We start from the raw sequence: 27,875 nt of genomic DNA, 5'->3' as shown, positions 1-27,875 counted from the left end.
CAGGCACACAAACACTGCATGCACAATTCTAAATCACACACACACACACACACACACACACACACACACACACACACACACACACACACACACACACACACACACACACACACACACACACACACACACACACACACACACACACACACACACACACAGATTATTTTCCATAATTTTAACGATTCTCTCAAATATGGAAGCCGAGTAAAATAATTCTGCTAGCTTCTAATCAAATGATGGACAAAGGGGATTGTAATGTTGGGGGGCAGAGAACAGACCCCTCACTGCACTGTGCAAACAGGGCTATCTGCCATCTATAGTTTAGTGGATCATATGTCCAGAGTGACGTGAACATAAACAGAGAGCTGCCTTACTGTGCTTAGTTAAACAGGGTAAGTGAAAGGCCCAAATTCACACTGTAAAAAGTGGGACCCTGCGTGTTTGCAGGCAGTCCTCGGCTGTGGCTGTCAGCCCTTATCTTTATTAGCTTTCGCAAATGTCTGAGTGAGTTTACACTGGGTGCAGCGTCTCTCCTTTCATCCTTAAGAGTGTGCACTCACTTTGTTTACATGCGTAAGATTAAGGCGGTGGGGGGCGGCGGGTTGGGGGGCGTTGGAGATAGTGTATAATGTACAGGAATGAACAACTGTGTGATTTTTGAGGGCTGAGGAACAGGCAAAATCAGGGGAGGCGGGAGAATGGGTGTGAACGGAGCTGAGGCGATGGTTGTGTGTGTACTAGGCCCGGGCTGGATGGTTGGTGTTTGTCTCAGTGCAGGGACGTGGGGGCGCCAGAAGGAATTGGCCCAGACTGGCTAATGGAAGAGACAATGTTTAAGTTTGTTATTTAAGCTTGGAAGATCGTCGTGATGCAGGGAAAGTAAATATTTAATCCAAGTATTCCTGAGGACCTATTGGAATTTAAGTCAGGCTGTTGTGAAAAGTCATCTTGAGTAATTAGGTGACCCAGCTTCATGTTATTTATATGCTAACATAAGAGGAATTCACTGACTTCATTAGGACCGGTCCAAATGTCATCTGAATGATACACTGTTGTCTATCAGAGTAGTACAAATAACACATAGCTCACCCAGCCATATGACTCAGCTGAGCTGAAGGACCCTGCTTTTCACTCTGATAGTTAAATTAACAGTCAGTATTTTCATGTGTAAAAGTGATTCTGAAAAAGAATATGAGATAGACAATCTCAGCACTTTTTTTCCCAGATTAAAATGAGTTTCCACATGTTGTAGGTCACTAGAATGCATTAATTAGGTCCTTTCCGTCATATTTGGGTCAAGCTAAAAAAAAAAGAAAAAAAGAAAATCCCTCGATGGCATATCTGTGAATCAACAACAATCCAGAGAGCCACTTTGAAGTGATTCATCTTCAAATTCCAAATCAGATAAATAGTGGCTTGTGGCTGAAATCCAAATCTTGCTTTCAAATGTTAAAATGAATGCTCTTGTCATTTGACTATACAGAATAAGATGGGCACCTAGAGCTCGGATAGTTTTTATTCACTTGATTTAATTTTATTCTATTTCTTGTGCAGAAAGGAACAGCTTTACCATATTTTAAATGAAATACAACTTGTGACATTCAGAGAAAACAGTAGCATGACGATTCTACTATGTGAGCATTATTATTCTACTCTGTGATCAAGCGTACAAGAGACTCGGCAACTAACCTTTATGTCTTGAACTAAATCTTGTATTCATTCATGGTAGCTCATTTCTGAAGAACAAATCTGCAGCATAGTTGTTGATCATTATCACTCCAATGCTGATCCTGCAACTAGATAAACTACAGTTTTCTATTTCTATGTTTGATAATCCAGTTCAAAGTGCACTTTGATCAGGAATTGAAGTGTGAGATTAAGTTTAATATCAACATTATATATGTACAATGTAAGCAAACTGGATAAGAGAATGCAGACACCTTATTCAGAGTGACTTACAACGTGCAAGATCAGAGTAAGAGGCATGAACCTTAGTCAACAAATGTCAGGGTAGATAGTAATTTAAGTAGAGAAAATAAATCAATGAAGTGCTACAAAGTTACTAGGATACCAGGACATAAAAAACGAACTATCCAAATAACGTAGCCTACTTAGCATTTGCGTACAAGCAAACAGCTATGTCTAACTACCATACACAAGAGTAAGACGCGCGAACGCTGGAAGCGAACGCACTACCATACATAACATATGTATGTTAAGTAGAAACCAGCATCCATATGCATAGTATAACTAGCATCTATCAAAAATGCAACAAGAAGTGAAACAAGGAATGCAGAGTGCTAGGGGGTGAGGTGGGTAGAGCCTGAAGATGTGAGTTTTCAGACTACGGCGGAAAATGGGGAGTGAGTCTGCAGTCTGTCTGAGGGGAGGAGGTCATTCCACAGCTTGGGAACCAGGAGGGAGAAGAGTCTAGGACGTGTAGAGTGTTGGCCAGTGTGTCGTCCTGTGTTAGCATTTGGTGTTTAGACAAAGATTTAGTATTTACCAAAACACAGGATGTGATGTAATTGTTCTATGTGCTACTAAATGGTGAGCACCCACATAGTGTGGTATTTGGGTTGTAAAAGTGGTCAATCCTTTCTATCAGCACAGCAAAACCTTATTGTATTGATTGGTATATATTCCGTTCAAATTCTGTATACAGGCTACAGCCTGTTCAATACCATGCTTCTATGTTGTTGTTGTTTTATCCTGTAATACTCCACCACACACGCCTACCTTAGACATGTCATTGCAATGCTATTACCATGGACATACAGTATAACTCATATATTGCACTCACTAGAATGCATTTTATTTTCTTATTCGATAATATTTCTATTTCATATGTCTGCATGTTTATTCTTTTGCTTTGTCTTAACATGGGAGCAATTAATCAAGTTGGATTCCTTGGATGTGGCAAAGGTCTTAGCCAATAACCTATATGCTTGCAGCTGTGGATGGTATTGTAAGGTTTTAGTGTAAATTAGACAATGCTCAATATGAGAAGAGACTACAATCTTTATCTCAACAAGTGTCATGTGGGAATGTCGAAGTATGCAGAGCAGTGTATGCCTGGAGATATTTTCGCAGCAGCGTCTACACAGGCCAAAAGAGAGGAGAACACCCCACACGCTGTGTAATACTGGAGCCATTAACTAGGTGTGTCAGCCAAAACACGCACTACGCAAAATGATGAATGGTGTCTGAACACTTCCATTCATCTTTTTTCCCAAGCCAATAAAAAAAACATCAGAATAACATCAGCAATTACATTGTATTTTTATTTAGTTGATAAGTACGTAAGTAGGTCGGAGTGGCTTATTGTCAGTATCAGCCGAGCAATGAGTATCTCCAACCCATCTCCCAGGGAGATGGGTTGCTGAGTACCATGCTACTCATTTGCTGAGTTGGCTGTGCCCGGGATCAATCTTAAGAAACTTGTGATTCAACCTCGACGGGCATTTTATCGACTTAACTAAATGTGCTTTTATTTACAACCATTTCTTAATAGGTCTTTGAACTTCTTGTTCTAATCCTACAGAGATGCTCCAAGAGAAGGCATCGGCTGTGCCCGATGACAGTGCCACCAGAGCCCAGGCTGGGGGTGTCTCAGAAGCCGCCGCTGATCCCCCACACCCGGGCCTGCCCACAACTCCCAGCATCTCCAGTGGCAACGAGACCGACCAGGTAGCTAAAGTTCACAGTGTGACCATTCGGGCGTTTCTTGATTCCAGATATCTATCCTCTTCTAATTACCTTCATACTGTAGAGGCCTGTGATAATTTAAGCTGTAGCATCTACTCATTATTTATTAGTTTGACTACGAATCAAAACATAATGTGAAAAAAACAGCTAGCATTGTTTTTTGTTGCAAAGGTTGACTTGAAATGTTTAACCCATTACCAGCATCAGCAATACAAAGTCTCAGTTTAAGAAATGTTGACTTAAAGTATTTGAAATGTCCTCAGAAATAGCCGTTTAATCAAGATTGTCGCAGACTTAAGAATATCTAACTTCTAGCCAGAGTGCATGATTACATTTACTTCACACAATGCTTTCAAATGGTAAACTTTGACGCAACGTAATTGTCTTTTCACCTAAAGTCAATTTAATTTGTAAAGCACATTTTATATCATAAACAAATGTGCCTCATATTAAAAATCAACAACTAATAATGCACAAGCACATGAGGAAGTGATCTCCACACCGTGGATTCAATACATCACTTTAGATCAATCAAAAGCAGCTCACAGAGGGCCGCAGTGGGAATATTAACTTTAGTGTTTTTAAGTTTGTTAAGTTATACTTTATTGATCCCTGTGGGGAGATTCATCCTCTGAATTGGACCCACCTTAACTATTAGGAGCAGTGTACAGCAACTGAGCAGCACCCAGGGACCATCTCCAGTTCTGAGGCACCTTGCTTACTGGCAGGGATATGTATCCAATATGCATTTCTTTGGGTCTTTCAACCTTGTTTGTTATTCATGTACTGTATATACTGAAGCTATTTCATTGGTGTGTTTGAAACTATACTGTGTATTTAACTAACTAAACATCAGAACTAAACATAAGTAAACAAACATAAGCTACAAACTAAATAAACAATTTAATCAATATAGAATAATTTAGTTTATTTATAGTTAAGTTATTGCTAAGTTATGTTAATATGACAATATTATTGCCTTACTTTTTTGTAAAGTCCTATGGGATGGTGTGTTAAGAATATTTCACAGTGCATTGGAGGGATTAGATTTTTGTGGAGTTTAACAGACATTTTCTCACCTTCTTTTCCAGAATATTGAGAACATCAAGGTGGTTCTTCATGAGCGAGAACTGTGGAAGAAGTTCCATGAATCTGGAACAGAGATGATCATTACTAAAGCAGGCAGGTGAGTACAACGTATTAACACTACTACAGCACAGTAACTCTACAACACAGGGATACTAGTAGAAATACAACACAGTAACACTAGTAGTACTGCAACAAGGTAACACTAGTACTACTACAACACAATAACACTACTAATACAACAAGGTAACACTAACACTACTGCAACACACATTGTTGATTAATTGAATACATAGGACCACAATGGAAACGAGTCCCCAGTAATTCTTTGTGTTATCCTTTTAGCCCAAGTGTTTTACTGTATCTCTGTGCTGTTTACATTTTTGACAAATAAAGTATTCAAGGAACAAAAAGGAACAACACTGCATGGACTACTAATATAATATATGTCAAAAGAATAACCTATTGTCATACATGAAGCCAAAAACACTTAAAAGCATTGAACTAGGAGTTACAGTTTTTCACTGTAGTTCATAGGAATTATTGTAATATTGATACAATGAATTTCAAACCTCAATGTGACTGATTCATATACACTATAATATCATGCACAGTGGTACGTAAACACAGATACTTATTGAACTGATAAGGGACACATGCACTTTGTTCCTTATTTTTGAGATTCAATCAATGACATCATTTTCAAACAGCTCATACATTATAATACAGGTTGTAACCACTTTAACCCTCTAGACGTAGTAAACTGGACCTGGGTTGTCCTTGTACTTGGACAGTTTTTTTCTGTCTATACACCAAATATATTTTTTCTTAAATTTTTAAGAAAAATAAGGGAAGCCTGCGGTGTCCCTTATTAAAAGTTTGGTTAGTTGGCAACCCTACTCACGATAACCAAACTAGCATAGTTTCCCAGCATAGCTGCTAATGCTAGTCATAGCAAGATCAAATGTGTGATTGTGTTGCTGGTATGTGTTGTGGAATTCCAAGGTCATTGTAGAATAGTAGAATAGTGTCATTACTGTTATCACTGTTGTAACTCCACAACTCATTAGGACATTTACCACATCTATTTCTTCTGCTACTTTCAAAAGGGAGCTAAATGCTAACAGTAGATTGGAATGTAACAGGGAGGCTACAAAATCCTCTGCACAGTTCATTTTTTTCGTTTTATTTTGCATAATCCTGTTTGAGGTCATTTAGTGTTAATGTTTGAAAACATGGATGTTTTAGCTTTATAAGCATAAAGGTGGACAACATTGTGTGAGTACTCACAGACGTAATGTTAAGTAATGTTACATTTAGCAGATTATCTGCTGCAGCCTGTCATATGCTAATGTAGTACCATTTGAGGGTTTCTGGACAACATGTTATTGTTTGGGGTTGTTCATTGATTTCCAGTAATACATAAACCTACATTGGCATAAAGCAAGCATATCTGTCCACTCCCATGTTAATAACAGCATTAAAGATATATCCCTTTAAGGTAGGCGACATTTTGACCAGATAAATATCTCCCGTTTTCAATCCTTTTGAAAACGGGAGATATAATTCTTACTTGATTAAATACTACTAGTTGTACTACTGCACTACAATTACAATCTCTGTGGAAAATTACAGGAAAAGTTATATAAAAATTAGGGATTCAACACACGATGTGAGTGTCATAGCTCAGCAGGAACATGTGTTTAGACAGCTAATAGTAACACAGGGCAGTTAGAACCTCTGCTCTCAGGAAGAGACATGAAGTTCCTGTACCCATGAATACATAATTGAAAACACAAATGACTGCTCCGTTCGTTGAGATTTAATGCGACCCAAGGATTAGATAGGGAGGCCTCTGGACATTAACCAGAGAATGAGTAGGCCGTTTCAAACCCACCTCCGCCTCTCATTCCTCCGGGGGCTTTTTTTTTAGCCTCCAGTAAAGAGAGAAAAATTTTAAAGGTCACCACATTTTTTCTTTAATGCCGCATCAGCGTGAGAGATGGGCTTTCCCTTGTCCAGCTGATTAAGTGGTCTCTGAATCCTCAAAGCTCTTTGAAGGACCGAGCAGGGGCTTTAGCTACAGTACGCAGCTGCCCTGGAAAACCTGACCAAGCAGACCTACCGTACCGTCAAGCTTGCAGTGAGACCCTGTTTATGTTTGGTATAGGTCACAGAGAAACTGTGTACTATTGTTCTGGATTGCCAACTCTATAAATGTACTCGCTACATAATGACATTGAGACCAGAGTGAATTATTCATTGAGGGTATGAATAGTGTATGGAGATACTCACCATGTTCTCATAGCAGAGTGACAGGGCAAGCTGAAACCTCCTTAAGAAGTACACTCTGTTAAATCAAAGTGTTGCATTATGTAAATATATACTGTATACATAATATGATTAATACAATAAATACATGCTCATTCTCTCTTTGCATGCATGACCATTAACTATTCAATCTGTAATTATGGCTTGAAACTAGGTTTCAAATAATGTGGGGTTACATTTCCACTTCTACACAAGCAGTGGCACTTATGTTGCATAGGTTAACCACAGAGCTGACAAGCAGAGGTGGAAATGTGGATTTAGGTTTCTGTTTGGTACATCAGTGAAGGGCTCATCATATTGCAGTGATTAACCACATGAACCCTAGCGTCCCTATTCTGGGGAAGTCTTAATATGCAAACTTCGGTCAAAAATACGCAAAACATAGCAGATTTACAAGCATGTGAGACATTGTGAGCTTTTAGATGAGCAAGTTTCAGCAAAGAGATTTGGTGTAAAGAGAAAAAAGGAGCGGGCCTAGATTACACCCCTGGGCTCCGGTCAACAAAGTATAGAGCTTAAGCTTAACCTGTGCTACAAGGGTCCAAATATCTCCACACTGTGACACTGGCTCGGCAGAAGAGAGAAAGTTCTGTCTAGTAATCAAAGTCAGATCCTGTCATATAGCAGCAGAATTCGGCACAAACTGGATCCACGATCCGTTGCTATGTTGAATAAGACAGCAGTCAAGGAATGCAGTCAAGAACACTGAACTAAAATAATAAAATACCATGTTTGGGGCGTGCCAGTAGTTGACCAGATAGTCTCAACCACATAATCACAAGGTCTCTGGTTTGATTCCAGCCTGAGCCCTGAGTTGCGCGTCACTCTCCCCATCCTTACTCTAACCACATCAAAACCATGCCTAAACTTAACCATATTAACTGTGCCGATCCTTAACTAATTAGTTATCTTAAAATAACCAAAATCCTGTTCCCCTAGTGAGAATCCAATCAATAATCCTTTGATTACAAACAACTGTTGCTACCACTACACCACAGACAAATATTTACATGGCATACAATGTCATGTCAAAACTGCACTAGTTGTACGCTATACTGTAGCTATTTGATCGATCGGACCAATCAAATGGCGTTGATCTCTGAATGATTTTCAACAACTAAAGGTCTCAACACCCAGTGGGCAGCTACAGTATGTTCATGTATTTTGGTGTGGGAGGGAACGCACACGAATGAAACTGCAAACTCCACACAGAAAGGCCACAGTTGGTTGGAACCCAGGACCTTCTTCCTGTGAGGCAACAGTGTGAACCATTGAGCCACTTTATAGGGTTAAGGGGTTTAGTGCCAGGAAAATTATGAATTTCCATGGCTTTGTGCGGCAGGTGATATAGGTTCTAAAATCCTCAGGTGTGATTAAGGCCAGTGCAAACTCAGCTTGACAACACCTGAAGATGCAGAGCTGAGACTATTGCACGTTTCATGAACTTGTCTATTTTGTGTATTATTAACTTGATATGGGTTGTGTCTCTGAAACCCTGGGTGCCATTTCTTGGTAGATCTGCCTTGAAAAGGAGATTTTTAATCTCAAAAGTTATAGCTGGGTTAAATACGGCAACCTAGAGGTGTGCATAGTTGAGCCGCTTGGATCATCTCCGACCTTGACCTTTGACCACCGAATTGCAGATACCAAGTTAGAGATCTAATATAGTTTCATGGCATTGCGTTGTGATTCGACGGTGATACAGTGTATTGTGCCATTGCGGAAAGTGACATACATACTGTACACATGCTTTACAGCTCAACTAATTGAAACAGATAGCCTAAAAGACAGCTGCAGACAAAGGCATAAAGCCTGAGGAAGATCATAAATCATGGTCCTAGCATTTGACCGGCAAGTCAAGCTCCTGAGCGTGTCTCAAGACGGATGCTCGTCCAGTCAACTGAACACCTAGCTGAACCAGGAAGACTTGTTATTGTGAGTGTCACAGTCCAGGCTGTAATCCTCTTTCTGCAGAGCACCCAGCGTTGCCTCTTCCCTCACTCTCCCTCTTTGTACACAGCCCGTCAGGGCAGCAGCAGTGGAAGGGGTGATAAGAGGAGTCCCGCGCCCACAATCGTCAGCGCCTCGCGGGGTCGCAGTGCTCCATCATCCCCCCGTCGCTCCTTTTGATCTCCCCTCAACACTGCAGATTCCCAGAGAGGGAATGGATCTCTGAAGAGCCAAAGCGTGCGGGACTGTTAAGAGAAACAGCTGGCTGGGCACAGAAACGCACACACACCCTGACAGTGATATCATACACACACTCCCCCACCTCCATTTCTCATGCTTCCCCCTAACTCACACAAACACTTCTGAGTCATGCTCACATGCCCACCAGTCCATGTCTGCATGCGCGCACGCACGCACGCACGCACACACACACACACACACACACACACACACACACACACACACACACACACACACACACACACACACACACACACACACACACACACACACACACACACACACACACACACACACACACACACACACACACACACACACACACACACACACATGCTTAACTGTAACCAAACTAACAGAGCCTAAACATAACCAGACAGTACACAACCTTAACCAAACTAAATGTCCTTACACAGGGGTGTTTTTGCGATATATTGTTGTTGTTTGTCATCAATACATTCACACAGAACATGAATATTAAGCGACATAATGTTTATGCAGAACAACGTTGATTTTTCAGAGTTTCCGCAGGAGTGTCTAACCTTAAACTAAAAATGTCTTAACCTTAAAGGACGACTTCACCCATTTTCAACCTATCTTCATATAATTGGTCTTCACTAATGCTCATGATAATATGGTACCATTTTTGTCTACTCTGGTGTGTCTCAGAAGAGGGCTGTGGACAGTTCAGAAACCCGAACCAGTGACATCATCGTTAGGCAGTTGTTTTTTTCAAACAAGATTAAAAAAGAAAATTATGGATTATGAATAATGGCTTGCATTATAACATGCTAACTTTCCAGGAATAGAAAGCCTGCAGTTTCTATTTGCTTGGATTCCCCATCGATGATGTCACTGGTAGGTGGGTTTCTGAACTGTCTACAGCCCTCCTCTGAGACACAACCAGAGTAGACAAAAATTGTACCATTTAGAGTACAGAAGTCCTGACGTCACTCGTCCATCCCCTAGTTCGTAAAGTAATTTCGCTATGGAGAATAACACTGGGTCATCTTAGAATCGTCTCATATAAGAATTGTGGTCCAAAAATAAACAAACTGTCTCAGGGAGGTGGCTCTGTATCGTTTAGTCAGTCACTCATATTTGAAACAGTCTTCTGGCGAAAATTTTACTAATTAGTCGGAAGTAGCATTAGCGTTTTCTCACCGTCAGTTGATGCTTCATATCCATAAGAGTCAAACCGCCGGGGTCATTTGTTTATTTTTGGAACACAGTTCTTATTTGACGCGATATTAAACACGTCTATGGGAATTCAGAACGGGGGGGAAAAAACGCAACCCAGGTAGGGTCTCCCTACGGGAGTCTCCCTGTCTTTCCAGCTCTTTAGTAAACATAAAATTCATTTTCAGGACGAGATACCAATTTTATCCAATCAGGAGAGAGAAGACAGAGTACAGGATAAACAATTGAATGTGGAAGTGATGACACCAAGAAATGAGCAGACAAAATTAGAACTGGAACTTTATAAAATTGAAGCTGATAAATGGGTACTCTCTCTTGATTGGCTGAAGTTGGCAACCCCACCTGAAAATGTATTTTCTGTTTAATAACGAGCGGGAAAGATAGGGAGATCCCGTTACTGAACAAACACTCTATAGCAATAAAATTTAACCAAACTATCAGTGCAAAACCTTAACCAAAGCTAATAGCCAACCCAAGTAATAGAGCCTAACCTTAAAGCTTAATGGCCTAACCGTAATCAAACTAACAGTGCCTAACCTTAACCAAACTCATGATTATAATTGATTCCCACCCTATCGGTATGCAACATGGACGGCGTTGGGTTGACAGTGCAGCCATAACATTCGCTCTGCTAACACCTTGATCAGGCGTACCTCACAGGGCTCAAGCCTGCTCCTATCGGAGTGGTTCATGGACTTGAGTTACAGTCCTGAAACAGCAGCTTCCCATACTTTGTTCTGTTTGAAATGTTAACTTCATAAGACAAAGACAGTACATCTATGTAGCCTTTATCATAAGGCAACACTGTCTGTGACATACTGTAGCGAGTCTAGCGACATCCCCCACACCATATAGGTCACTACGTCTACAACATTGTTGCAGGACTTAAAATCAGCTCACACTGCTACTGGTCAAACAAGATCAAACTTCAGCATTCTATTATACATATAGTGCAATATGCTGTACAGTATAGTCCATTAATATCTGACCTATATCCTCTCATCACTCAAATTATTAATACCAAAGCTTTGTGTGCCAGAACCTGCCAAGAGCAACAACACAACGCATCGACCACGGTTTGATCCACATCCTGTCCTGTATGAATAGAAAAGCAAACAACTGCTTAAGAATATATCTGCAGAAGTTTGGGTTTCTACAGTGAGATTATTTGAAGGTCTCATGCAGGCAGTAAGTCACATCAACAACCATTTTTACTGCACATAAGATTCTATCCATATAGTGTCCATGCATCTAAGGTGCATTTTGACTCAGCAATTCCTGATGCTTGATTAATGCACATCTGGCTTCACTGGATGTGCATTTGTGTGTGTGTGTGTGTGTGTGTGTGTGTGTGTGTGTGTGTGTGTGTGTGTGTGTGTGTGTGTGTGTGTGTGTATATGTGTGTGTGCGCGCGCGTGCGTGCGTGCGTGCGTGTGTGTGTGTGTGTTTGTGAGAGAGAGAGAGAGAGAGAGAGAGGGGGGGTGTTTTCATGGTTGAAATGAATGGTATGGAATGGAGCAATGGCAGACCGTCCTCGGTAGCTGAGGGTCACATTATACTGTAGATACGTGGGGACCACTTGATGTGTTGACATAGAATTACATTCTGGCTGGATGATGCCATGGGGGCCAGGGATGAGCAGAGGTCTGTTTTGAATGTTCCTCCCAGATTAACCCAGCTTTCAGAGAGGATGATACCAGGACTGATCTCTCCTCCTGATTGGATGTGAAGCCTGGGAGAGAGATTTAAATTACCTGCCCCAATCCCCTCCCCTGTCTATCTTAACTTGGGGTAGTATTTACAGTAACTTGATCACATGGTGTCAGGCAACGCAAGCCTTTGATGGCCGTTTTGCGGCAGTTAGAGTAGCGTGTTTGAGCCAAGAGGGGCTTGATGCTGGACCGTCCTGTCAGAGAGCAGGCGAGGCTGTCACGAGTGTGCGTGCTCGCTCCACTATTTGAACATGTTGCCATGGGAAACATCAACAGATAAACTTTCTGACTGGAGACTCTAGAGCGATGGCGAGTCAGCTGTCTAAACTGCTGTCCGATCCGGCCCGCCATTAAAAAGCACTTAGGGGTTTATAAGGGGCGCAGAATCCCTCAGCAACTTCTGCTTTGACGCAGATGGAGATGAAAACGTTTTTGGTTTCAGAGAGGGGGTCATGGAAGGTAGCGTCATTCATATGTTTTATGGGCTTGTCTGCTATATTAGCATATTCTGTCTTTCAATCCTTGGGCACTTTAACAGATGGAAGACAGTGAGGTCCCACACTCTTTTTCTTTTATGACTCAAAAACTATCAAAGCATCTCTGTCTCTGTGCATGGACCACATGTTCTTTGGGAGTCGGGAATCAGACTCCCGTCATGTCTCGCACATCACCCTTCATTCTAACCTTGGTTTTTTCTACACCACTGGTCCTGATACAAAGCAAAGATTGCCCCTAAAAAAATAAAAAATAAAAAGCATCTGTCTTCTCCTTCATACTGCATGCCTGTGAGCGAGTAAATTAGTACCAGATACCCCAATTTTTGCAAACAGAGTGCAACACAGAACGTTAAAGTGTGGCAGGTGTGTCCTATACAGTAAGCTGTTGGGAAGTTGATCTATCTGCTTAATGTTTAGATAAAGAGACATTGTGCCTGTGTTTATAAGAATGGCCCATTTCAACTCTCCATGTTGGCTCAGTGATCCTGCAATAGTGATCTCTACAGACTTCTGTGACTCCCAATTCCTTAAAGACATGGCTGATCTGCTGTCACTGCTCTAGTCTGATCAGTGTTGGGGGTAACACATTATGTAATAAAAACAAATGCATGTTAAGGACATGTTGAGAGACTGTACTTAGATTCACTCATAGACTGTTGATAGATTGTACCTAAGTACTGTTGAAGGTCTGTTGACAGGCCGTACATATATCCACCCGTATACTCATTGTTGATAGACTGGGTGCTTGGGTAGGGCAGGAGTAAAGTTGCTGCTCAACACCACAGAGACTAGAGGCTAGGGTTCAAATCCACCGGCAACCATACGATCACAAATGGCCGTGTTCGCGGGTGGGAAGCTGGGCGGGGACGGTGATCCCTGTCGCTGCACTTGTTACTCCTACAGGCAGGCCAGGGTGCCTGTTCAGTAGGGTCTGGAACTAGGAGGAATAGCATGTAGCCTACCTCTGCATGCATTACGTCCTCCGGGTGAAACTCCTTACTGTCAGGTGAAAAGAAGCGGCCTTGACAACATGCATGTTGGAGGAGACACATGATTGTCTGTGCTCTTCTTAGGACAAACTTAAGGAGGTAGTAGTGACAAGGGACTAGAATAGCCTACACAAGGAATCAGCATAAAAAAAAGGAAAAACTAATTGTCAATTTCATTTTTCCTGTGCACCTATGATGGATGCAGATAGACAGAGACCCACAGAGAGGATACGCAAACGCACGGTCATGGGAGAGTCCCATCTTTAAGTTAAAGCCCGCAAATGATTGTCACCAACATACTGAATGTGTCAACATATCCCATGCAACGTATGACGCACATGCGTGCACATGCACCAGACACAGACAGGTAGACACACAGAGTCACCTGATGCATGCACAGATGCACGCGCATGGGAGAGACACCTTGCTGTTAAAGCCCACATATGCTTAACACCAACATACTGAATGTGACAACATGGTACACACATCTAAGATGTACCTGCACCAGACACAGAGAGATAGAAAGAGGGAGAGAAACGCAGTTTGACGTTATTATTGGGGCATGCCTCCTGGTGGATATTTGCACTCCACCAAGTGCCTCTTTCTAGTTATACATGCTTTCTTTTTTTCCAATACTCTTGTTATTTCTGTTGCACGCTCTGCAGTGTTTGTGATGATGCCAACAGGATTATCCCAACTAGCACTCTTTCCAACTTTCCAACAACAGTCCTCACACTTCACTTATCCTTTCTTACCAAGGTTGTCAGTGCATGGGTAGAGAAAGGATAAGTGATAAGTGTGAAGACTGGTGTGATCAAACTGATTTTCATTCACTTTCAACACTTAATGTGTTAAAACCAATAATTAAGTTGTCTTTAAAAAAGGTAAAACATGGATAACAAGATCCTCAAAGCTTAATCGCGTTGTTTTCTGTATGAAACAATCTTCTGGTGTAAGTTATGCAGGTGTTGCACATTAAGGAGACAGCTTTAAAGTGATGTTAAAAGTACGTACGGAAGATGCTTTAAAGCTGCAACCCGTAACTTTTATGTCCTACCCGAAATTCACACCCTGGTCTCCCACACGAGTGCTGAAATGTCTACTGCTCAGCTACGACAGAAAGCCCGTTTGGGCAGAGGATACACTGTGCTTTGAGCTCCAGTCAGTATTACTTGTCAATCAGTTGGGACCTACGTCACCTACCCAATACCCAGGGTCTAAATTCTTCAATGGAAAAGTAGGGAAACCACCTGCAACCACTGCAGATGTACAGTAGTTACATTGTATTAACATACACTGCCATACAGGTTTGGTTAAAATGAATGATTAATTAAAATAAGTTTCAGATTGCAGTTTTAAAGTGAGTTAAGCTGCAAAGATTCAGTGAGGACCCGATCAGCCCCTATCCCTAAAACTTTAAGTCAATAAAGGTGAACCGCATTGTACCATGAGGCCAACTCTGCTGGGGACACGTCACCTGTTTTAAGTGAAACACTCGATAGATATAAGTGTGCAGAAATCTCTCTTATCACCTTCTTTAAGTTTGAAGGTAAATAATAGCCTTTTTTTTTTTAAACCCTAATCCCTTTCTCCTCACGTTTGTCTACAGGAGGATGTTCCCGAGCTATAAGGTCAAAGTGTCAGGAATGAACCCTAAGACCAAGTACATTCTCCTCACGGACGTTGTACCGGCAGATGACCACCGCTACAAGTTCTGCGATAACAAGTGGTGAGTCAGAGGAAGTTGTGGATGAACAGATCGCTCAGGATTGTTTGTTCACTACAATTTGCATATGTAACGTTAACATATGTACTCATGGGATATCCATCCATCCAGGCTGTTGGAGGCGCAGTTACAAGTGGTTGGAGTGTCTAGACATGGGTGAATAGATGAGTTTAATGAAAGGAGATAGTGCCCCTTTAATCCCTACCGTTTTGCCTGCTCACCAGGAAAACGAGCCTCTGGCAAAGCTTGTAAATAACGTGCAAATTGAAAGGTCTGCGGTGTTCAACCACTTTTCCCCTTTTTCATACACGTTTTACACATTCCTATAAAACTGAACGACATAATGAATAGCGATAGAAAATGGAGAACGTGGAGAAAGGGTGACAAGCCATGTTTTGAAACACTGGGCAAGTGCCTTCGTTTTGCTATGGCACCGAGCCCTCCGACTGTACTTGGTCAGTGGGGTAATGGAGTGCCCCTCAAGTCATCATGACCAAATGTTGTATTTTGTTGGCTAAATTAATTGTTTTGCAACTTTTTCATCAGTATTTTCATGAAAAAGTTCAACGACAGAGCTCATCGCAATGACAGAAAGCTTATCATTTAATGCAGTTCATCTCTGGACAGAGGCTGTGTCCTTAAGCTATACTGGCAGCATGTAGTTTCTCTCCATTCTGAGCAGATTCATGATAAATGAGAATGCAATTATATAAAGTGTTTCTCCCATTATAATAGAGCATTTGAGCATATTCAAATTGTCTTATTTTTTGTAGATTGCTGCTAGGAGACAGAATACTGGCCTTGAAATGAGTGGTCTACTCTAAACGATAGCTGGGATGTGACCACTGTCCCGCTCTTGGGGTAATGCCACCACAGCCATGCTACACCCACTTATATGTCATCAGCATTGGCACGGCATACTGTAAATAACTAAATGACTGTATCTATGGACAGACAACAAAAACAACGTTTTGCCAGTAACTGCAGTGAAACACAAGACTAGGAGATGCAAGCTGTTTTACAGCCATTTGTTGTTGCTGATCTTGTGGGATGGCGTGGAATTTCAAATTCCTAGGACTTTTCATTGCCAGTGTGGGTTCTGGTGTTCTTCAGCCACACTTTGGACTGCATAATTAGCAGTGATGTTACAGCAGAGAGCAATGGCCGCCCAGTCCAAAGGAGTTGTTAGTGTGAGGGCTGGAACTGCTGCTAGCGCTCGGCATCATTATTCTACATGTGTTCAGTATGAGGGACAATTCCAGGGCTGTCACTAAGCTTTAGTCCAGTCACGTGAGAGTAAGAGCCGCTGGGAGGTTTTATTACAATATGTCTACGAGTGTGTCTATATGTATGTCTATATGAGTTCAGGTTGCCATAACAGATATTTTTCTTATCACTTACTAACTGTTCTTTCTTCCTTTTGTTTAGCTTGTAAGTTTCACAACATTTGTTAAATTTCAACTATTTTGGTAGTTATACATGTTTTACGGCGCACAGTAAAAAATAAACAGTTGCCTCTATTAAACTTTAATAGAGGCATTTTTCTGCTAATTTGTTTTATTCTATTATTGTCCTTAAATTGATTGATTGATTATTTGTATTTTATTGTTTTACGTAAGCTGTAAATTGCTGCACAAATAAATCATTAAATCATAATCATTATTATCAGGTATTAGTTTCATTGTGGCATTTGGGTTGTCATTGCTAACAATTGAATACATAGTAATTTCATGTAGTTAGAGGAATGCCAGGATGGAAGTGCCTGACTCCCTGATGGGTAGCACTTTACAATAATGACCTGTTATAAAGCATTTATAAACGTTTATAAGCAGTTTGTAGACTATTAACAAATCATTAACAACCTGTTTGTTGACATTCGTAAATGATTACTATAACATTTATAACTATGGTTACAAATCATTTATAAGGTATTATTAAGTAGTAAAACTATTCATGAATAAGCCATGTATAATACATCTGTAAATGATTATTAATTCATTAGTAACTGATGTTATATAATATATACAAGCTATTTGTAGATAAAGAACTAATCATAGACAAACTATTTATATTCATTGGTTAATGATTATTAAATAATTTATAATAACATTGTAGAATATTTAAGAATCATTTAATCATTATTTAAAACACATTAAACATTATTTATACTCGAGTTTGTTCATCATTAAATAATGTCATTTAAATTGTAGGAAATCATTTGTAAATTATTTATAAAGTGGTATAAATTGAGTTTTTTCGTGGTTATAGGACATCTCTTTAAACATGTATTAAGACTTCATAAATCATGTGTTAAATTTTTGTTCTAGCCCAAGGCATGAACAACAAACCATTTCTAAGCAGTAGATCTGCTATTTTAAGATCTTCTCTTATGGGATCCCTAGCACAAAATCTTTTCAAATGGGGGATACGTGGGAAAATGCATTTCAATTTAGGGGTCCATGATATGAAAATGTGTGAGAAACACTGCTCTAGAGAACAGTTGCTGAGAAGAACTTCTATGTTTGGACTTACCTTGTTTTTCTCAACCTCCTCCAATCTCTCTCTTTGACTTTAGGATGGTAGCAGGCAAGGCAGAGCCAGCAATGCCAGGCAGGCTGTACGTGCACCCCGATTCCCCTGCTACAGGGGCCCACTGGATGAGGCAGTTAGTGTCATTTCAAAAGCTCAAGCTTACCAACAACCACTTGGACCCCTTTGGGCATGTGAGTAACAGTCTAATGCATATAATAGGTCTACACAAATACACAGTAAATATGCATAATAATGCTTATAAAGTTAGTTCCAGCTGAGTCTTCCAGCTGAGTAATTTTGTTGAACAGGAAGAATTCCGTGAGTGCTGATATAAAGTACAACAGCACTGAAAATGTTTACAGTAAAAATATCACTTTATATGACCGACACGACTAAGAGTCTAAAAGTCCTACTAGCGCCCCCCTAGAGGCCGTACTGCTACTTACACTCAACCTTACCAAAGTGTTTTCAACAGAGCCCCATGTAAGGCAGAAAAATTGAAAGTAGTAATCTTTAAAACTCTTATTAGTGCCAGAATGGGGGAGGGGTAGTGGAACGTTTGGCCTTAGTATCATGTTAGAGGAGAGGCACTAAACTGTAGGGTTTAGCCTGCAATTATGAGGGTTGACATTTTGACCTGAGGGTGTCGCTATAGGAAAGGCCACGGGGTCGCAGAAATGGCTAGAGTTCATCATGCTTCGGGAAGCTTGAATGTGCGCAGCAAGTTTTTATGCACCGCCTAGAGGAAACCCAAGCATAACATAAAATGAGTGCACCCTTTGTTTGCCCTTTCTCTCAAATGTGACCAGCATAGTATGTTACAGTGCAATGGTCATTTTGTAAGCTTTTCCTTTTTTAAAGAGGTGGTGCCATGGTTTTGCACTTTTTCTGTTTTTCATGTGTCTATGAGGTTGATAGAACTTCATTAAGCCCCCTGGTGGTGTTTTTATGGTGTTTTATGTCTTCTCTGACTATTTTGAGTTTCTTCCTGGACGCTGAAACCTTGAGGGTCAAACGTGCCAATAGAGAAACAGCCCTTTAGTGACATAGTAAAAACATACCCTCCCCCTCATTATCATAACACAACAGGTATGGGCATGAGGAGGAGGAGGGACTAGGACAGGTGGGTAGTGCTAAGGTGGTGGAGGAGGTGCTAAGGTGAGAACCAGGTATACTTAATGAACTGGAGGCGTGTCCACATAAAAACATAATTTTAACAATTTCTGTACACTTAAAAAAAAAAAGATCTTCCTCTTAGTATAACCATAATACCTGATGATTATGTTTTAGGGGGGCGGAAAATCACTGAAAATCACGGCACCCCGTCTTTAAGTAAATGCTAAATTCAGGGCGGGCACAGCCCACCAAATAAAATAAATCAAGCCTAATACAATGTAACTTACCTAACCTAGCATGAACAAAAGAACAGTTGTATACAAACTATCATTTTGTGTGTGGAAGGTTTGGTCTAATGACGGTGCTATAGGCAAGGCAATGGCTTCACCAAAATCAGTAGGGGTCGGGTCACCCTCTTGCATGGCAAATTATATGGTAATCTAGCGAGTAGTTTCTGTGATATCTTGTTTGGAAGTAATATAATAGACAGATAAATGGATGGATATACTGACATTGCCAGTGGGGTTAAAAACAATGACTGTTTATATGTTGCTTATAAACATTTTTGTTGATGGGGTCCTGAAAGAACTGTATTAGTTGGTAGATCCAAATAAAGGACAAAATCACAAACTCTTAGATTTTACAATACAAATGATAATGTACAATTATGCAAAGTGACGAACAAAGCACAATATTTCTTCCATTACTTTATAACAGTAGAACTGTTGTATAAAATGAGTATAACTGTTGTATAAAATGAGTATAATACGAGAGAAAGTAGTGTTATACTGTATATCATATCAGCGTGACTGAACAGCGTAATTCAGTTGATCATTCGGAAACAATTTCAGTGACAAATTAGCTCACCGAATTTCAAAGTTGGGGCCGTAAGGGGGCACCAGGCGGACCAATTGGAAAAGAGAGGAAAAGGAAATACATCTATAAATGATTGAATAAATTAATAAATAAATACATAGAATATATTATGTTTTTTATTTGAATTCAAATTCAATTCATAAGATTAGTGTGACAGCTTAACCACTTTCAGCCTGTCAAAAATTAATTCAATTAAATACAACAATATATATATATATAAAAATCCAAAATAGGGAAAATAAAAGATCTAGAAGCTAACGTGTCACAACAAACAACCGCCAGAGGATATGGCTTTGGAGTTCCTTGGCATGGAAAAGTTTTGGAACCATTAAATTAACTCACAATACCGCACTGGTCTGGTTAACCCTTCAGCTCCCAGCTAGTGCCTCAACATAATCGACAAACAAATAAAAAAACAGTAATTTCTGAAGTGATTTAAGAAGTGAGATCATTTAAATGAATGGAAAATAAATACTTCCTTACTATGTAAAATACTTCTACATTGACAGAAATAATTAATGTGTGAGAGACAATACATTTATACGGGGTTTCCCTCAAATAAACAATATTGATGCACCTGACCTGAGTAAAGAACAAAATCATGAAGTCTTGGTGTAATAGAGACCTGAAACAAATGAAACTAGAAAAAGTGCTCCTCTGAGCACAGGTCTCCGCCAGGTCAGGTAGGTTATTGTGGCCTCCTGGTGGCACTATAATAGGTCAATGTGAAAAGGGTGCCATTTCTTCCTAGTGGGAATGTGTGTGAAACTTTGGAAGCCAATCTTAGCCAATCAGGATGGAATATGAAAAACCGGACAGATCCGTCTTGCTCACATGACTATAGAGATACTGTGTACCGATTTGTGCGATTTTCGGACAAAATCTAAAAGAGTAATATAAAAAAAAAATAGATTTGCAAAAGTCGGCCTCCTGGTGGCGCTATAACAGGCCAATCTGAAAAGTGGTGCAGATGTTCTGCTCTGGCACCCAGGGAGTGTGCGTGCACAGTTTCGCTGCAATCGGGCCAACAGTGCCGGAGATTAGCTGTTGACGGACAGACACACACGGACGGACACACAGACGGACGGACAGAGTGAAAAACATAATCTCTGCCACGTCTTCGGCCTGGCGGAGACAAGAAAAGAGAGAGAGAGAGAGAGAGAGAGAGAGAAAGAAGGCTTGCCGTAGAGGGAAGAGCATGACCGAGCCAGCGCTCCCCAGGGGAACTCTGGGATAGCTTGTCTTAAGCCATCCTGTCAGTGGGCGGGCTCATTAGGTTCATAGCCTCTCAGATCAGCGGCGGGGCCCACTGTCAGGTTGAGTTGAGCGCCTGGCCAGTGATAAGGGCGAGTAATGAGGACAGAGCGAGTTAGAGGCCAGGCTAAACCCAGATTACACCCAGCCCTATACCAGTACGTGTGTTGGGAATGGGGAACCCCCCTCACCCCCCCGACCCTTGCAGCACTACACACAACGCATAGCATAGCACTGCAGCCTTGCAGCGCCAGTTCACATCAAACACAGTACAGAAGGCAGGACCTCAGTGTGTGTGTCTGTGTGTCAATGAGGTGTGAGGCTATGGAACTTCATATGAAGACCTGGTCCCAATCTCCCAGCTCTCTGGGACATCTCCCAGCTCTCTGGGACTGTGAAGGCTGGAAGTTTCAGCAAATCTATGCTATGGCTGCAAAATTAATTGTATGTAACAGTATTACTCCTTGGTGTCCACGTGGCGCAAGGGTAACGTTTGTGCCCATCACTGTGGAGACTGGGGTTCAATTCCTCCACGGCACCTCCGGCTTGGCCCGGGTGGGAAGCCTGCGGTGGACGGCGTTCTGTGTCACTGCATTAGCAACTCCAACAGATCGGTTGGGGTGCCTGCTCAGACGGCAGTGGAACTGGGAGAGATAGCATGTTGAATACGTCAACATCCTCCCAGTGAAACTCCTCACTGTCAGGTGAAATGAAGTGCGTCGTGACTCCATGTCTATCAGAGGAGACACCCTCTCCCCAGCCCAAGCAATAAGGGTTGGCTGTGACGGGGCCTATAGTGAGTGCCAAAAATCCTGAACATTGCCCCCCCACCAGTATGTCTGCAGCTGCTATGCCACGGCCCCCGTGGTGACGACACGTTGGCAAGCGCTATACACATGTGAGGGGAATTGGCAATGGCTAAATTGGGGCGAAAATAAAAACAAAACAGTAGATTAAAAAAAAAGCATTTAGAACAACCTTGGGATTTGTGCGGCTTCATTCACAGTATGCACAAATACAGTAGTAAATTAATATCGATAGCTAAAATTTGGACAGGGAGTCCATGACATTATTAGACACAAGTCTTGTTTTGTCATAACGTGTCATAACTGAGCTATCCATAGATTATTACAGGTAGTTTCACTTGAGAAATCTCAGATCCTCTTTCTCCACATCTTGACCCAACTCTCTTCCTCTTATCTCCTCTACGGACCTGCCCAGCATCAGCAGTAAAAACAGATCAGTGAGCAGCCCCCCCCCCCCCCCCCTTTCCCCTTGCTACTGTTAAGATATGCTCGCCGGAACCCACACATAAATCTAGCTGTTGTAAAAATCATAAAAGTAGGATGTACACAGTTAGGCTTGATGTTAATTTGATTTGATCGTAATGATTCAAAGGATATTGTTCATTATATACTGTAGATGAGTATTTGTTATCTTAAAGGAGCTACACCATGAATTAAAAAAAAAAAATTGATATTTAATATCATATGGTGTATGTCCCTCAAACCTTTTTCAAAAGGTTTGAGCCTAAATCATCACTCAGATATACTCATCCCAAGTCAATTGTCTCTGGCTTATACAGTGCTTTCAGCTGCAATACCAAAACGTCCTCTTGGGCAGGGGGGGGCTACTGAGCAATTCTGTCTGTTAATACAAAAAAATATTTTAAAAAAAAAAGGGAAAAAAAAGGAAAAATTCTGCATAAAAAGAAGCATCTAAGAAAAATACAAAATCGAAAAAAAAACACTTTGAACATTTTTGAACAATTCCACCAAGTGTTTGAGGTGCCTGTTTCACCCACTTCCGGGGGGCGGAGCCAAAATCCGAGCCCGAAGTATTTGTTCGTAGACCCCCACTTAGGGGGGGTAGAAAAAGTTTCGGAGCGATTCGGGCACTTTTCATTTAACATTGGGTTTGCCATCAATAATGTTTGTGACATCATAAACATTTCCATTCTGAGATCGCCTGTTCAGACACGCCCATTCTGGAAATCCATGAAATGAGAAGGAATGACTGAATTAAAAAAAAAAACATTTTTTTGGGTACAAGAGACACTGGGGACCCCAAAAAATACAAAAAAACAAGAAAAAAGTGATTTTCATGGTGTAGACCCTTTAATTTAACACGTCTGTTAGATTTTTATTTAACGTGTCTTGTGTCATTTATATGTTTCAGCGTGTTTTTATCATTCATCTTTTGTATTAAAGTATGTTTTTAATATAGGACTCTAAGGAAACAAATAACTCCCACACACCGTCTTCCTCACTTGCACAGAAAGAAGCTTTGTTTGGAGAACAAAGTCAGGACCTGATGAAGGTCTTATGGACCGAAACATTGACATCACTATGCAAGTGAGGAAAACGTATCCTAGCACCTGTCGTGTATTCCTTAGGAGTGCAGAAGACTCCTGGAAGAATAACTTGTTTAAGCTAAAGAGATCCTAATAAAAAACAAACAAACAAACAAACAAATGTATCTATCTACTATGAACCTATACTTCAAAGAGGGACTCTGCACCTCTCACCTGACTGACCTACCGACTTCAGTCTGTAGTAGTAGTTAGGACAGCAAAGTTTGGTGTGCAGGCCGCTTAAGATAATGTTCAATCCACACATCCCTACAAGTGCCCATAAACAGTGATTTGTGTGCAAATGCCTGTTGAATGAAAGGAAAAGGCAGATCAAAGCATCAATTCTTAATTGATCGGAGGCTGGCAGCCCTGATCAATGTAACCAGACAACCACAGAACATTGCCAGCAGACATCAGCCAGACAGCAGACCAGACAAAGGTCACAGGAGAGCCTCCGGTGAACCAGCCAATGGGCTTATCTCTCCGTCTCCAGCCTGCCTGTGCAACCGTAGCATGTGAGTGTCGGGCCGTTCTGGGTTCAACCTGAGCCTAGCCCCCTGTGCCCTGTTTAGCCTTCACCTCTCTTTGGAAGCCCCCCGGAGGGCTGGGCCCTTTCAAGGCTCGCTAGCAGCCTTGCCGAGTGTGTCTGGAAGGTGCAGAGGGGGAAGCGAGGCGGGGAGTTTGATGCTCATCCTCCCTGACAGAGCTGGTCCAGCAATGACCCTGCCTCAGTGCCGCTAACGCTTGGCTGAGCGCGCGACTCGGCTGCACTGAGCAGGATGGTGCCACTGAGCTGAGCTGACCTACCTCCACCCAGGCAACACAAACAGTGAGCGCACGCAACACATGCTGACTGGTCCAGGGAGACGCCACACTCTGATTCCAAGTCAAGTGTGATGGAGACAAGAGGCTGAGAAGGATACCGAGCTAAATCGTTAACCTCTTGAACCCTATAGCGTCCCTATTCCGGCCATGTCATGACAGGCGAACATATTATGGCAAAAAATAGCTGATCTGCAAGACCGTTGTGACATGTCGTGAGCTTGTAGATCGGATACATTTCTGCAAAGAGATTTGGTGTAGAGGGAAAAAGGATGGTGCCAAGGATAGAGACCCTGGTCAACTAAGTACATAGAGTTTATGTGGTTACTTTGAAGGCTGTCCGTCACTGAATTAAGTGCAGCTATACATGACCGTATGCTAAGAAAGTTAGAATAAACCAGTGTATTACACTCCACACAAAGTTCCACTGACAAGAGTTTTAAACTTCTAACTCTCAATGTTCAAACACACTCAACTGAAAGCTGCAATCCTACAGGTAACACCAGTTTAAATGTGAGCCTAATTATGAGTTCTTCAAATAGAAACATTCCTTCTCCAACTACATAACTTGGCTGCGGGGAAAGAAAGAAGCCTTGATTACATCAAGCCAGGTACTATTAGCATACCAAATATTAGGGGGGAAAAAAAGAAAAAAGCCAGCGACGGAAAACCTGAGCAACTAATAGTCATTCAAACCATGAGCCTATTCAAGTCAGAAATGACAGGGCATTTGGCATCTACACAACAGCTATAAACTAGACTTAGTGAGAGAAAGTAGGCCTTATGTCCAGGGTTACAGTAGCGGTTCATTCACGATCAACAGGTTTTGAATGAAACATGTTATATTTATGCTCTCTTCTACAGATCATCCTCAACTCTATGCACAAGTACCAGCCCAGGCTACACATAGTGAAGGCAGATGAAAACAATGCCTTTGGCTCCAAGAACACAGCTTACTGCACTCACGTGTTTCACGAGACCGCCTTCATCTCTGTAACATCTTATCAGAACCATAAGGTAACTCGCAAAACCCTACATAGAGAGACACCACTAAAAAAATAAAATCACTCACATATGAAAGCCCTGGTTTTGGTTGACAATATGTTAGTTTAAATGTGAAATTATTGCCTTTCTTTAGTAATAAAAACTAAGAGATAATAAGTCTTTGTGTTATACAATTTTTTTTTAGAATATCCACATAGTATGTATGCGTTAAATTAATATCAAATATATGCTAAAATATTGAAAAACAATAACAAATATTATCTACAGTACATAATATTATGTACTATATTATTAGGAAAGTTATTCCTCTCTATCAGTGTAGCAGAATAAAAGCAGTTCTACTTCAGACAAACACATCAATAAGTTATCAGTATGCTTGTATTAATGTAATGTTTACACAATTAAATCCTAATGACAACGAACTCAACTGCATTTAACAATGGCTTGGGTTTTAGCAGCCAACCTGAAAGCTTGAATGATGTGTCATTTGTCTTAGATCACTCAGCTGAAGATTGAGAACAATCCTTTTGCCAAAGGGTTTCGAGGCAGTGAGGAGGGAGATCTACGTGTCACAAGACTACAGGGGTAGGTTAACAAATCCATGCTATTCATTAGAAGTTAGAGGACTACTCCACAGTTTTTCTATCTCATCTCCATTGTCTTTGTTGGTAAGAGTAATGATCAATTAATGGCACTAAGTCTGTCAACAAACAGCCAATCAAAAGCACCACAGATTGTGATGGAGCTGCTTGGACATAAAAAAAAACGCAGCAAATCTCCCTGCCACTAACAGCAATGTCCCCAAAACGGCTCGAAAACAAAGCCTTTGAAATGAATTCGGTATATTATAGGATCAAACATCAAGGCGCCATCTTCAGTTAATTGCATTTCCTAAGTCGGATCAACACAGTTAATCTCAGAAATTGACAGAGTATATCTAGAAATTTGGCAATCCTTTAAAATTAATAGTTATTCGACTGAGGAACCTTTTCCACAGAGTTTTCCAAGGGAAAGTTCCACAGCTGTGACTAGGCAAGCTAATTCCATGTGTCCTTTTCTTTGTTGTTGTTGTTGCCGTTATTGATGAGCAGGAAAGATTATCCTGTTATTTCTAAGAACATGGTCCGCCAAAGGCTCCTCTCCTCACATAGTCACCTAGCGGGGAAGCTGGGAGCTGGAGTTCTGACGGGGCATCCGCAAGTCCTTTCCCATTATCAGTACGAGACTGGGGTTCCTCTGTCCAACTCAGACTCCCAAGACCCGCTCTCCAGCCACTTCCCTCAGAGCAGAGACCCCGGGCTTCTTTATCACCGGTTCAAACACAGAGGTGTGTCTTACTTAATCCTTCGTTCAGTGTGATAAAACAAACAGCCATGTCTTTAAAGTCTTCTTTGGCCGTTGAAAGATAATATGGTTGACTACATTACTTTTCAGATAACACCCGACACTTGGAGCTGGGATGTAAACGGCCTTATTTGGAGACGTCACCCGCAGTCTCGGATGAACATTACTTCCGGTCGCCTCCCTCCTACGAGCCGCCGCTGTTGTCTCACCCGTACTGCGGTGAGGCGATAAACTCCAGAGAAGCTTGTATGTTTGGCGGTATGGAGACGGATTCCGGATCTGGGACGGGCGATGCGGACGACCTGAATCCCCCCTCACTGAATTGCAACATGTGGGCTTCGATGCAGCCTTATCCTCGCTACAGCGTTCAGACAGTAGAGGCCGTCCCGTACCAGCCCTTCACTGCTCACTTCACCAGCAGCGCCACGGTCACGTCTGTGGTGCCCCACCCCTCCCCGTCCATGGCGTCGCGGCCACAGGCCGACCTGGGGGTCTACGCCCCGGCTTCTGTCCAGTGTGGTCTTCCTGTCGTACCGCCGTCGACTTCCTCTCCACCCGGTCCGGGCTCCAGAGACAGGGCAGGTCAGCCGTCGTTGTACCACAGGAAGCCCGGGTCACCTCTCAGGCCCCACCGAGATTTCTCAGCCTATCCTGCACAAAGTGCCATGGCCATCAGGGAGGCATCCTATCAGTACCAGATGGGGCTAAGCGGTGCAGGGACCCATTGGACTGACAGTTAACCCTTTAAGACCTGAGGCGATTCTTTAAAAAAAATCTAAATCCTAACAGTTTTTGGAAAAAAATCTAAACATTTATTTTTTCACGATTTTTCAAAAATAGCAGATCTACAAGTTCATAGCGCGGCACTCGGTGCCGCGCTATGAGCTTGTATATCTGCTATTTTTGAATAGCCAAAGACATCTAAAGTGGCTATGAGCTTGTATATCTGCTATTTTTTAATAGCCAAAGACATCTAAAGTGACACAGATGCGTTCCAGGTATTAATGGGTTAATGTGGACCACTGGAGAAATGCATTTTGTTCAGTCTGCAAGTCGAAATGTATTCACGGTCCCCTAAACAAATTTTTAAGCGCAATGCTAAGCATTGAAAATGAGATTAATTTAGTCCAGATT

At 41.5% G+C, this 27,875-nt stretch overlaps 1 protein-coding gene across 1 annotated transcript; it reads left to right on the top strand.

Annotated features, from left to right (window-relative positions):
• Positions 1–3,546: 3,546 nt before the first annotated feature.
• Positions 3,547–27,481, top strand: tbx4 (T-box transcription factor 4; the record flags this gene model as incomplete). The annotated part of the gene is made up of 8 exons (XM_080427844.1): positions 3,547–3,690; positions 4,800–4,894; positions 15,323–15,442; positions 18,015–18,162; positions 25,257–25,409; positions 25,894–25,982; positions 26,489–26,724; positions 26,832–27,481. The coding sequence occupies 8 exons, from the start codon at positions 3,547–3,549 to the stop codon at positions 27,479–27,481; spliced, it is 1,635 nt and encodes a 544-aa protein (XP_080283970.1).
• Between the last annotated feature and the right edge of the window lie 394 nt (positions 27,482–27,875).

Source organism: Gymnoscopelus braueri, assembly GCF_963280865.1.
Source record: "Gymnoscopelus braueri genome assembly, chromosome: 5".
Classification (NCBI taxonomy): domain Eukaryota; kingdom Metazoa; phylum Chordata; class Actinopteri; order Myctophiformes; family Myctophidae; genus Gymnoscopelus; species Gymnoscopelus braueri.
Note: the sequence above shows the minus strand (reverse complement) of the source record. Positions and strands in the feature narration are given on the sequence as shown.